Source organism: Mastomys coucha, unplaced genomic scaffold, assembly GCF_008632895.1.
Source record: "Mastomys coucha isolate ucsf_1 unplaced genomic scaffold, UCSF_Mcou_1 pScaffold13, whole genome shotgun sequence".
NCBI classification, from domain to species: Eukaryota; Metazoa; Chordata; class Mammalia; order Rodentia; family Muridae; genus Mastomys; species Mastomys coucha.
The window spans coordinates 64166260-64177529 of NW_022196895.1; the positions used below are offsets into that span (position 1 = coordinate 64166260).

An 11270-nucleotide genomic window follows, 5' to 3' on the forward strand; every position below is an offset into this window, starting at 1 on the left:
GAAGCAAACCCAAAACATCGTCTGGTGGTGTGCTTGCTGGGCTCCCTTACAGTGCACCCTCCCTGTCCCCCACCTCATAAAGAAAAGCTGTGCAGATTTGGGGCAGAGGCTCCTGTTTAAAATGAATGGCATGACTGACTTGTTGGGGAGGAGGGAGGGAGGGAAGGTGCTGAGGGCAGCAGAGAGGCCTCTTTCCACAGAGCTTTGCTCATTCCTGGGGACCACCCCCTGTTTAATGGTTTTTCACTTCGAGAATCCCCTAGCACTGGATATTTTTATTCTTCCTATTTTCCCAGTTTTAGTTTTCTATCTCTTGCAACTTAAATGAGAAAACGATCCGTTCTCGTGGACTCTTTTGCCCCAACTTCAAAGAGTAGGTAGACTTTAAGATATTTTAATTTTGATGTTATCTCATGCATGCATATGTATGACCGGGGTGTCTGTGTCAGCATGTACATGCCACGACAGACATATGGAGGGCAGAAGACAGCTTGGAGGAGTCAGTTCTCTCCCCTGGGGATCAAACTCAGATAGTTGGGCTTACAAAAGGAGCCTGAGCCTCCTCTCCCACCCCTAACCCTGTACCTATGGTGCTGTGCAATGAGTCCTACCCCTAGATGTAAACTGGGTGGGGCTTTAAGAAGCAGCGCAGGGATCCTGACATGTCCTTTGCTGCCAGCCATGACTTGTGAAGATTTTGGCCTTAGGGACCGGGCATCCTGGATTTCATTCTTGTCTGTTGGAAGAGCTGCCTCTCATGCCTGCGCTTAGTGGCTCAGATTCTCATCAGTCTCCTACTGCCCCAGGGTGCCCCTGGTATTAGTGTTAGGGTGGTTGCCTTAGCCAATGTCCTACCTCCAGGGACCCTATTTATGCTTCTAAAGCCTGTGAATAAACCTGCTACCCCATCCTACCACATACGTCTCAGTTACCTGATTCTCGGGTACCTGTGGACTCCTGAGGTTGCTGGGAAGCTTTGGTGCCTTAGATGCCCCTGCCAGGGCTCTGAGCTCATGTTTGAAAGCCCAGGGCAAGTTGTGCAGCTGCAGACAGCTCAGCCAGGGCAGGGCAGCTCCAGTGAGTTTATGGAGCAGCTTTACGGGAGAGCTTGGGAAAGGAGGCTAAGATGCATCAGTCCTCAGGAAAGGGAGGAAGGTAGGACTCTTCTTTCAAAGGGAGCGATGCTATATACTATTTATACAGGGGAAAGCTTGCTCACCCTTGCTTGGATTTTGAAGTAATGCATTATTAGATCGTTTCATTCAGAACGCCTTGTGCTTGTCTTGGACCCAAAGTACAAAATGTAGCACAAATAAAGATCTAAACATGAAAGAACAAAGTAAAAGTTCTTTGAGGGAAAAAAAGTTTAGGGAATATTAGCCGAGAGAGAGAGAGAGAGAGAGAGAGAGAGAGAGAGAGAGAGGGAGAGAGAGGTGCCATAAAAAATATCATCTGTAGAGAAACTCACAGAATTTACAGAAAGTAAAAGACAAGGAGAAAATATCTGCAACACGTGGAACAAAATCTTGTAGCCATAAAATATAAATATTTCTCATAAATGTGTCAGAAGTTCATGAAAAAAAAAACAACTACAAATAGAGCAATGCAAATTAATTATAAGAAAGGGAAGCATAAATTACCAGAAAAAGATCAGAAATTACCAGCAACTGGAGGAGGCAATACAAAATCAAAATACATAAATATAAGATAAGGTACTTGTCTTTGATGCTTGATTTATTCAGGGTGTCACCATAGTAGCAGAGGCTGGTCTCACCTCAGCATCTCCCTGCCTTGTCCTCTCCAGGACTGAGCATGTTTGTATCTGGTTTGATCATCTTGCCTGGCCACGTGCACAGGTTTGCCTATTGGTGTAAGTGGCAAGGGGCTGGAGAGATGGGTCATCCATTAGGAGCACATGCTCTTGTAGAGGATCAAAGGGCAGTTCTTGGCACCCGAGTTATATAGCTCACAGCCACCTGTTGATTCAGCTGCGGGGTATCCTGTGCCCTCTTCTGATCTCCACAGGCACCTATACTCACAGGCACATAGCCACAGACATGTACACATACTTTTTAATTAAATATTTTAAAAAAGAAAAGGGCAAGCTTCCAGTGATAACGAGAGTATAGGGTTTAGATGACAAGCTTTTCATAAGGTTGTTCTTAAACCACATCATAAAAATGGTTGCCCATTTGAAATGACATTTCACTTTTAAGGAATCTTTCTTGATAGATTACTGACAAATTTGGGCCAGCATGCACATAGCATCTCTTTCCTTCTGCTTACCCCTCCCCCCCCGCCGCTGCCAATCATTTGGTCATAATTAAAAGGAGGTCATATTTATTTTGTGGGCATGCTAACCAGACGTGACTTCCCACCAGGATGGCGTGGAGTGGGTACAGTCAGGGCAGGCTGCAGGGCTTCATCTGCACTAGACTACTTTCATCTATAATATTTAACTTTTCCAGTCTTTTAAAGTAGTCTGAACATTTCTATATTAAGATCGTTTTTTTAGGTAGGATTCATTCCTACAGAGAGGCCCTTGGGATTATGACAACACAACTCGATTTCCTTTGCTGCATCTTCACAGGCTTCCACACTCAGGGAAAGGTAACGTAGAAAGAGCTGTCAAGTGAAGGGTTGACCGGAGGTCCTCGTGGCTGTCTTGTGGTGGCAATCCCTTTCTTTCTTCCCTTTTAGTCTGCTAAGCAACATGATCTTTTGACAAAAGGAAACACTGGTAAACACGAGGGCATGCTTTATCCTGACGGGCAGTTTGTGACAAGTCTGTTGTTGGTTTGTAAAATACAAAGTCGGTCAACCCGGAACATTATTTGGGACTCCATCTACCTGTATAAGCTCACTTTGGCATGAATAGAATGAACTTCCCTGCCTTCTTCATGCTGTGCACAGAGGTGCCCATCCTTGGATGTTTGGATGTGTGGCACAGATTCCAAGGGCTCTGTAGGCACTCTTTACTGTCTGTCTCCTGCAGACAGTGGAGGTCTGCCTTGCCAGTAATTGCTGTCCTCAGGGAAGGCCTCCTTGGAGTCGTAGGCATGAGTACCTTCTCTGGACCTGAGTATGTTCTTGAATCAGTCTTTGTTCTTCCTTTTCCTGTTGAAGCCATTTAACTACCTGCCGGGTGCCACCACCCACTAGATACTAAGAAAACATCATAGGCCACAGCAGACTTGTGATCATAGCGTCAAGAGAAACACTGACTGTACACTGAGCTCAATATCGTGGCAGAAATGCTGAATCAGGGAGGGACTCCAGACATGCATATACATGGCATATTAATGACGGGAGGAACTCATTTGTAATGTTAGCGTTGGAACTGGGAACCTTACCACTCAGACACTGAGGCTGCAGGATGGGGCCCTGCTTCCTGAGTCACTTACAAAGGCACATCCTTCCAGAACTGGAGGCTGAAGCTTGCCTCTTAGTATTTATTTTCTCTGTAGTGCACGGTTGCGCTCTGAGAAGTTTGGCTCAACCAGCAAGAGATGAGTTCATTTTCTGGAGAGGTTATGTAGGTGTGCTTAGTGCGGGGGTGGTGGGGTGGTGGGGTGGTGGGGTTGGGGGAGCCTCAGTTCTGAAGGACTTTCTCAACTCTGCTGGAATGGCGAGATGGTGGGTGTTGTCTGACGGGAAGGGAATTGAAGAGACAGTCTGAGCTGTCCTGAGGTTGGCCCAACACGAACAGGTGCCAGTTTAACAGCTGCCTGTGGTGAGCTCAAAGGGCTGACCTTGAACTCCACTGTGTCAGTGAGAAAGTTGTAGCCAAAACCCTGGCGGTCTGGTAGGGCCAGCAAAACGTTTTCTTTAAGGCCTTACGTTTGAAGACCAGGTCTTTGAACTTCACCAAGCTGAGCCATAGAGATCTGTGGATCTGTGGGACAGGGCGATCCCAGAATCTCCCTTTGTCCAAAAAGTTACAATACCAAAGCCTGCAAGTGTTGTATGGCATCTGCAGACGGAGGTCAAGCATCACCCCTGGCCCAGCCATGCACCAGTTTTATGACTGCATTTTTCTTCTCCTCCAAAATGTAGCCATAGCTTCTGTCGCCCTCACGGATGTCCGGGAGGGGTCACGGCTGCCTGCAGCTGCAGGAACCGTAAGTCAGAAAAATCACACGGGTGCTGGGGCCCTTGCTCACAGGTCCTCCTTCTTTCCTTGCAGCGGAGCTGGAATTCGCACAGGTCCTCATCATTGTCGTGGTGGTGACAGTGATGGTAGTGGTCGTTGTATGCCTCCTGAACCACTACAAAGTCTCCACACGTTCCTTCATCAATCGTCCCAACCAGAGCCAGAGACAGGAGGACGGGCTGCAGCCGGTAAGTGTGTGGGCCTGGGCCATCTGGAATGCCCCTGGAGAATGACCCAGACAGGGTATGGCCAGGGCTAGAGGGCAGGAGAGCACACTTGTCAGCTCACTTTAGTAGAGAGGTGTCAGGGATTTGGGTTGACGGTTAACCGGGAAAAGTGCGCACATTGCTCCACACCTTGTAGGCGTTACGGCTCCGTGACTTCTCACGTAGAGCCATTATCCAGCCAGGAAGGTGACACAAAGGCCTCCAGCAGCTTGCTCAGGTCTTTCATCTGTGAAAGTCTCCGCTGCCTGATTATTGGCCATTAGCCCTAATTAGTTTTGCTAGCCGCGGCCTTCACACCCATGCCTTCTCTTGTGTGTCTGGTTTCATCCGGGCAGCACTACGTTATATATAGATCTTTGCTTGGATCTGGTCCTGGAGTTGGTCCAGGGATAAAGTAATGTCTTCATACATTAGCAGATGTGTCTGAGGCTCTCAGATGTGACTCAGCTGGGGAGGACGTGGGATGTGTGCCTTCTTAGATAGAATGAGTTGAACCGGGCATGTGGGGTACCCATAGGCAGTCCAGTTTGTGTTCTTTCTATCTCTTGCCCTCAACCTCTTGCCTCTCTTAGTAAAACAGTGTGATGTATGGCTAAGCCATAATCAAACTTGGGAGACCAGGGGCTCCTGGGACATCATGTTTTCTACCTGTTTTGTAATCTGTACATAAATTCTGGTGACTTTTAGCAAGAGACATGAAAATAGTGCATTTGGCTGAGTTTAGATTCTCTCTCTCTCTCTCTCTCTCTCTCTCTCTCTCTCTCTTTCTCTTTAGACAGGGTTTTTCTGTATAGCCCTGGCTGTCCTGGACTACACTCTGTAGACCAGGCTGGCCTCGAACTCAGACATCAGCCTGCCTCTGCCTCCTAAGTGCTGGAGTTTAGATTCTTAATGTCAGTGTAGGACACAGGCATCTAGTTTTCCTCTTCCATCCTTTTCTGAATAGCAAGGAGAGACCTGCTTTGTGGAATGTCCTTTATTAGGGACCAGGGATACCTGATCACTTCCTAAGGGAGGTCTGACTTAGGAGAGGCTGTTGTGAGTGTGGGGTATAGCCATTGTAATGGGTAGTGTGGAGTGGCAGCTCTCAACAGGGCAGCATCTTGCTTGTCTGGGGAGTCTAATGGCTTGGTGGTTCTTGGAGGCAGAGGTAAGCACAACAGGGAGCAGGAAAGGTGTGCGCGTGCGTGTGTGTGTGTGTGGGGGTGTGTGTGTGTGTGTGGGGGGGTGTATACCTGCTGTATCCACCTCACAGCTGAAGTCCAGGCTGGGACAGTGGTGGCAGACAGGATTTGGCCTAATAGTCCCTCTTCCTGTCAGCTTCCTTATTTTCTCTTGCTGGCTTCCTCAGTCTCTCCTGGTTCCTACTTTTGCCCACCAGCTCCTCTGGGCCTGCTTGGTTGATATCTTTCTATACCACCATGGCTTTCTGGGGCTTGTCCTCTGATACGCACACCTTCCATCCCTGACACTATGTGGACCATTGTGCAAGGGCAGCCCAGACCTCAAAAGAGGGAACAAATCCAAAGTCCCGAGCTCAAAGGAAGCAGACAAGGAAAATCTGGTTGTAGCAGTCATTAGAGGGCCACGTGGGGCCTTTGCCTCAATAGAACAGTTGCAGGTGCCAGCCATTCCTTGGCAGGTGTGGTACAACCCTCTCCCATCACCACCAAGCAATAGGCCGACACACTCAGGTATGTACAGATTCCCAGCAATGCTTCGGTCCCAGGTGTTAGCTCTACTCCTTACATAAGACTTAAGCCTAGTTTCTAGCTCTAAAATGTCCCGTCTTCCCATCTTGCACTTTGTGTTGTAGGAGTCCCCAGACACTCGGGGTCCCAGTATGGGTCCTTTGCCAAGCCGCCCCCCCCCCCCCCCGCCTTGGTCTTCTGTGTCTCCACAGTGCCGCCCCAGCCCCATGGTCTCTTCCTGCTACTGCCCTTTAGGCGTGACATCCTGGCTGTATGTACCATGGTATAACCAAGAGGTTTAGCAGGAAGACAGGAAGACAGCTTGACTGTGGCAAGAAACAAAGTTCTCATGTGGCTTTAACCTGGAAAGGGGCTTCTCCTTAACCTGGTGGTCTACCCTGTGCTGGACTCTCTGGGAGCTTGGGGACCATTGGCCAGGAAGTGGGAGCGTGCTGACTGGCAGGGCCTCCCTTTCTGGAAAGTGGGAAAGGTGACTTGGAGAGGTCCTCCCAGGATGGACACTGAGGAGCAACGAAGACAGTCAGAAACTGGTGAATTTTATCTACTGAGGGGGGCTCTGCTAGCAGATTCGAGCTGTGTGCTGAGATCTGGGTTCTGCTACCAGGGTGGAGCCTGGAGAGAGGCGTGCCTTTTGTAAGAGGTGTTCCACTCCTGAGCTACCTTGTAACTCTTTTCTCTGAGCCATCCTGAGCTGAGTGCCATCCCTCCCTAGGGCTCACCTATTGTTTCTCTGTTAATCACAACTGTAGATGTTGCCCAGCTTAGGGCTGGGCTCGATTCCATGTTCGTAAAATTCAAGGTGTGTTTCAACACCGTCACTGGGGATGCTTCAGTCTTAGACTGTGAATCTGCCTCCTGAGGGGGACTCTCCGCATACCTTAACGGTTCTAAAAGAGAGATAAAAAGTGGATGAAGAGGGAACAAACCTTCCTTCTCTCCTCACACACCTGAGTGTCTGTCCTTTTTAACTACCCCACCCCCCAACTCCTTCCTCAGAGGACTGCTTCCTTACGAGGGCTGGACAAGCAGATCACTCCTTCATATGTCCGACTCTCCGCTAGGGGATATTCTACAGAGGCCGTGTTACAGTCGATGATATGGTGCTGCAGAGAGGGTCTGAGCATCCTAGAGTGCGCTGGGTCTCCACAACAGGTGACCCAGAGAAACGGACCTCTTAGTGCTGAGTACCACCCGCCCAGGCACACTGTTGATGAGGCCACCATCTCATGAGCACAGTGCTCCTGGCTGCTTTGATGTGTCCACAGAGAGAAGGGCATGCTTCTCCTGTTTCACCAGGACATGGCTGTTCGGAGACTCTGCCTGTAAGCGCCTTCCCTAGCCATTTCCATCCGCCTCTGTTTACCCCGCCCTTCCCTGGACCTCATCATAGCCAGGACAGCAAAGCCACCAGGCAACTCATCCTTGGCTGAGTCCGGGCTGCACTACCATCCTCTTGATCCCACTGGGAATGCTTAGGCCAACCCAGTCCCTGTGTTTATGAAGTGTGCGTGAGAACCCATCATCAGTACTTCAATGACTGCCCAGTCTGGAGAGCTTCTAATTGCTTTTCCAGGTTGCCTCCCTCCGCCTCTCAATATGATAGTCTGTGTTCACCACCTTCTTCCCAAGAGGTAGCAGAAGCTTGGCAGTCACATCATGGAGGAGAGGATGCTCTGCTCTCGTTCGCATCACTTGGCCAGGTTGCCCCTGCTTGGGATGTCGATTAGTGGAACTTTGGGACAGAGTGGCAAGTGAAAATGGATGTGTATGTCCACTGTGCCTCTATCCTGTGGCATCATATCTGTTATCCAAGCCCTGTTCCTAGATGCCGAAGCATCATTGTTTAGCTAGCACCCACAGCCCCAGGATCACCTCCCCTAGTAGTGTGGGCAAGTATCTTAGACCCCCTGCTACTTGGCAGCATGTACGTGCAGAAGGTCCCTGCCAACCTTTCAGAAGGGAGCCTCTCATTGTTCTGAGCCTGAATGTTGCAGAGACACTTAATGTTTGGGGTCTTTTGCCTCTGTATTATAGACTTGGGTGAGACCTTTAGTGGGATTATAATGCTGTCTGTGTTCATCTTCAACTGGTTGAGAAAGCATGAGGCGCCTCTCTTCTTGTTAGCGGCCATTTCGATTTGATCCAAAGGAAAAGCCAGGGTGAAATTACTGTCCTCCTTAGAACTGATTGTCTGTCTGACAGCCTAGTGTCAGTCATTGGAGAGGAAATCCTGGACTGAGGAATTGCCTAGATCAGATTGGTGTGTGGGGATTGTCTTGATTGTTAACTGATGCAGGAGGGCCCACGGTGAGTGGGTGAGTGGAACCATTCATAGGCAGATGGTCCTGGGATGTATAAGAATGTTAACTGAGCATGATCGAGAGAGAACCAGCAATGGTATTTCTCCATGCTTCAAGCTCTTACCTGAGTTCCTGCCCCAGCACTTCCCTCGGTGACAGACTATGACCTGGAAGTGTACGGCAGGCACATAACTCCTTTTCTTCCCCGAATTGCTTTTGGACAGAGTGGGTCATTTTTGTTTTGTTTTGTTTTGGGTTTTTTTTTTTTTTTTTTTTTTTTTTTTTTTTTTTTTTACAACAGCAGGAATCACACTAAAAAATGCAGAGAACAGGAAGCTCGACTGGCCTTGATTGCTGGGGACAGTCCTATAAGAAGACATTGGTAGGTCAGCTGTTTCCAGCTCATGAGTCCTCCCTCTCTGGACAGCACAATCTTGAGGGAGTTCACAGAGATGAGACATGCTTCTCCTAGATGTTCTCCATAACTTTCCTTTCTCCCATTGCCAACAACCTTCGTCCTTTCATTCTTTGTTTGTGACAATGCAGGTGTGAAGTATGAGGGGAGGGCTCCTCGTGCCTTCGGGCTGTCAGCCTCCCTCTGAGATGTACGTGCCAGGGCTCAGAGTTGCCAGTGAAAGTCACCGCACAAAAATGAAAGCGAGTAGCTCAGGCTTAGAGGAAAGGGTAAAGGCTCAAATGATGACCAGCAGCAGAAGATAGGTTTGCGACACAAATCTCCTTTTTGTTTTTCTCAAGGCAACCTCATGTTTACAAGTGCCTTGTTTGTGTGGCTTAGAGCTTAGAGACCATCTAGATTGCTTTCCATTATCTTAAACTACCAAATAATGGAGAAACAATAGATGGGCCTATTCCAGACTCAACCCTAAGGGATATTTGCCAGAACTGTCTAGGCCAGTGATTTTCAACCTTCCTAACGCTGCGACCCTCATGTTGTGGTGACCCCCTCCCCCCAAAAAAACCGAATAACTTGTTTCGTTGCTACTTCATAACTGTAATTTTGCTACTGTTATAAATCATAATGTAAATATCTGATATTCGATCCCCAAAGGGGTCACGACCTTTGTTGTTGAGAACTGCTGGTCTAGGCTTTTCCAGCTGGAGGGGTCTGAGAGATCCTTTCTTACAGCCGTACCCCTGCCTCTGGTGGGTCCTGCTAACCACATCTGGGCAACCCAGTAGGCATGCAGAGGTGGCTGGCCTCAGAAGAGGGGCAGGAGTTTTACTCAGTTTGAACCATATTAGATAGTATTATCCTGAGCCACTCTTGACTTGTAGAAACATAAATTCCAATTTACAAGTTAATGGGAAGAGTCACAGCACACATTTCTTCATTACCAGCTGCTACGGGCTCTTGATCAGTTGTGCAGAGTTAGATGTCTGGGGCTGTGCACAGAGACTCCCCACCAGCAGCTTGGGAAGGACACAGCATCTGCCTGCCAGTCCATCTTTACTCGAGGCCATTTCTTTTGTCTCCATGGATGCTGAAAAGAGAGAACCAGGCCTCTGTAGGCCTCTGTCAATGCAATGTGCTCCTCAGCTCCCAAGCACCTTGGTATGGGGTAGGTTTATACACTGAAGAAATTATATATGTGACCTGGAGCATGGTCAGTGCCTGCCATCTGCCCCTCTGACAAAAGTTGACCCAATTGTTAAGAATTGGACGATCTCACACAAATTGTGGAATTTAAATCTTCTCTTGCCTGTTGGGCCACTCTGGCCTTTCAGGGTAGGCCCCAGAGCAGACAACCCAGGAGATGGGCCAGTGTACACCTGTGATTGTAATCCTGTCATGTGTTTGGATCCTGAGTCTTGTAGCAGTGCCATTGTTACCTACTGGTTCGCAGCCTTGTGGTTGGTGTGTGTGTAGGGGCGTGTTTAAAAAAAGTGTTTTTAAAACATTTTTTATCATATGTTTATGAGTATTTGCCTGCATGTATATATGCCCATGCAGGACTGGTGTGGATGAAGGTCGGGGGTGGGGGTAGGGGGAGAGAACTGGAAATGGGATTGTGAATGGTTGTAAGCCACCATGTGGGTGCTCAGAATTGACCCCTGGTCCTCTGAAAAAGCATCAAGTGCTCTGAACCGCTGAGTTCTCTTTCCAGGTCCTCAACACTTATTTGATGACAGGATCTCACACTGTAGTCCAGTCTGGACTTGAACTCATGCTCCCTGCCTCAGCCTCCCAAGTGCTGGGATCATGGGCATGAGCCACCACACCTGGCAAGGGGAGCTTTTTTTTTTTTTTAAACAGTGTTTAGCACAGGAAGGAAACAAAAAGTGAATTAAGAGGGCTTCTGATTTCCAGAAACGAAATAAAATGAAATGAAACCAAACCAAACCAAACCAAACTGCACATATGCCTTTGGGAAGGGAAAGACAGTTTCTGCTCTTTCCAGAGTGAAGCATGCATGTGTCTGGGTCAGCAAAGTGCTGAAGAGTCCCATGACTGTCCTGACAGGCCGTTTAGTCATCTTCTTGGGACAGGGCCTTCCCCTCTGTGGCTAATGCCTGTGAGTGAGAACAAAGGGCTGGCTGTGGGCTCTTGAGCTGTCTGCAGCTCACCCTACCACCAGCAGCCTCTGGAAGCCTGAAGAGTAAAGGTGGACAGAAGTTGGAAGTGCTGGACTGTGGATAAGGACCTGGATATATCTCAAAGCTCTGGGGCTCAGCAATCACTAGTAGCAGGACCTTCCAGGACATGCTCAGCATGGAAGGTGCTGGAAGGTGCCTTTCTCAGCCGGCTTGTGCCTTCATCACCCCTAGGCTCTGATGTGGGCCCCATACCCATAGGGATATTGGAAACCCACAGACTATGCTCTGCTCCAGAGAAGGGCACAGGGAGTGGGGGGGGGGG

The 11270-nt window shown here is 48.7% G+C and overlaps 1 protein-coding gene across 3 annotated transcripts in view; it reads left to right on the forward strand.

Moving 5' to 3' along the window:
• Positions 1 to 11270, forward strand: part of Ldlrad4 (low density lipoprotein receptor class A domain containing 4) — a 327134-nt gene that overhangs the window by 291741 nt on the left and 24123 nt on the right. For all 3 annotated transcript variants that reach the window (XM_031365959.1, XM_031365958.1, XM_031365960.1), the window contains one exon: positions 4187 to 4341. In XM_031365959.1, the coding sequence (XP_031221819.1) occupies positions 4187 to 4341 (155 nt within the window). The remainder of the gene's footprint in view (positions 1 to 4186; positions 4342 to 11270) is intronic.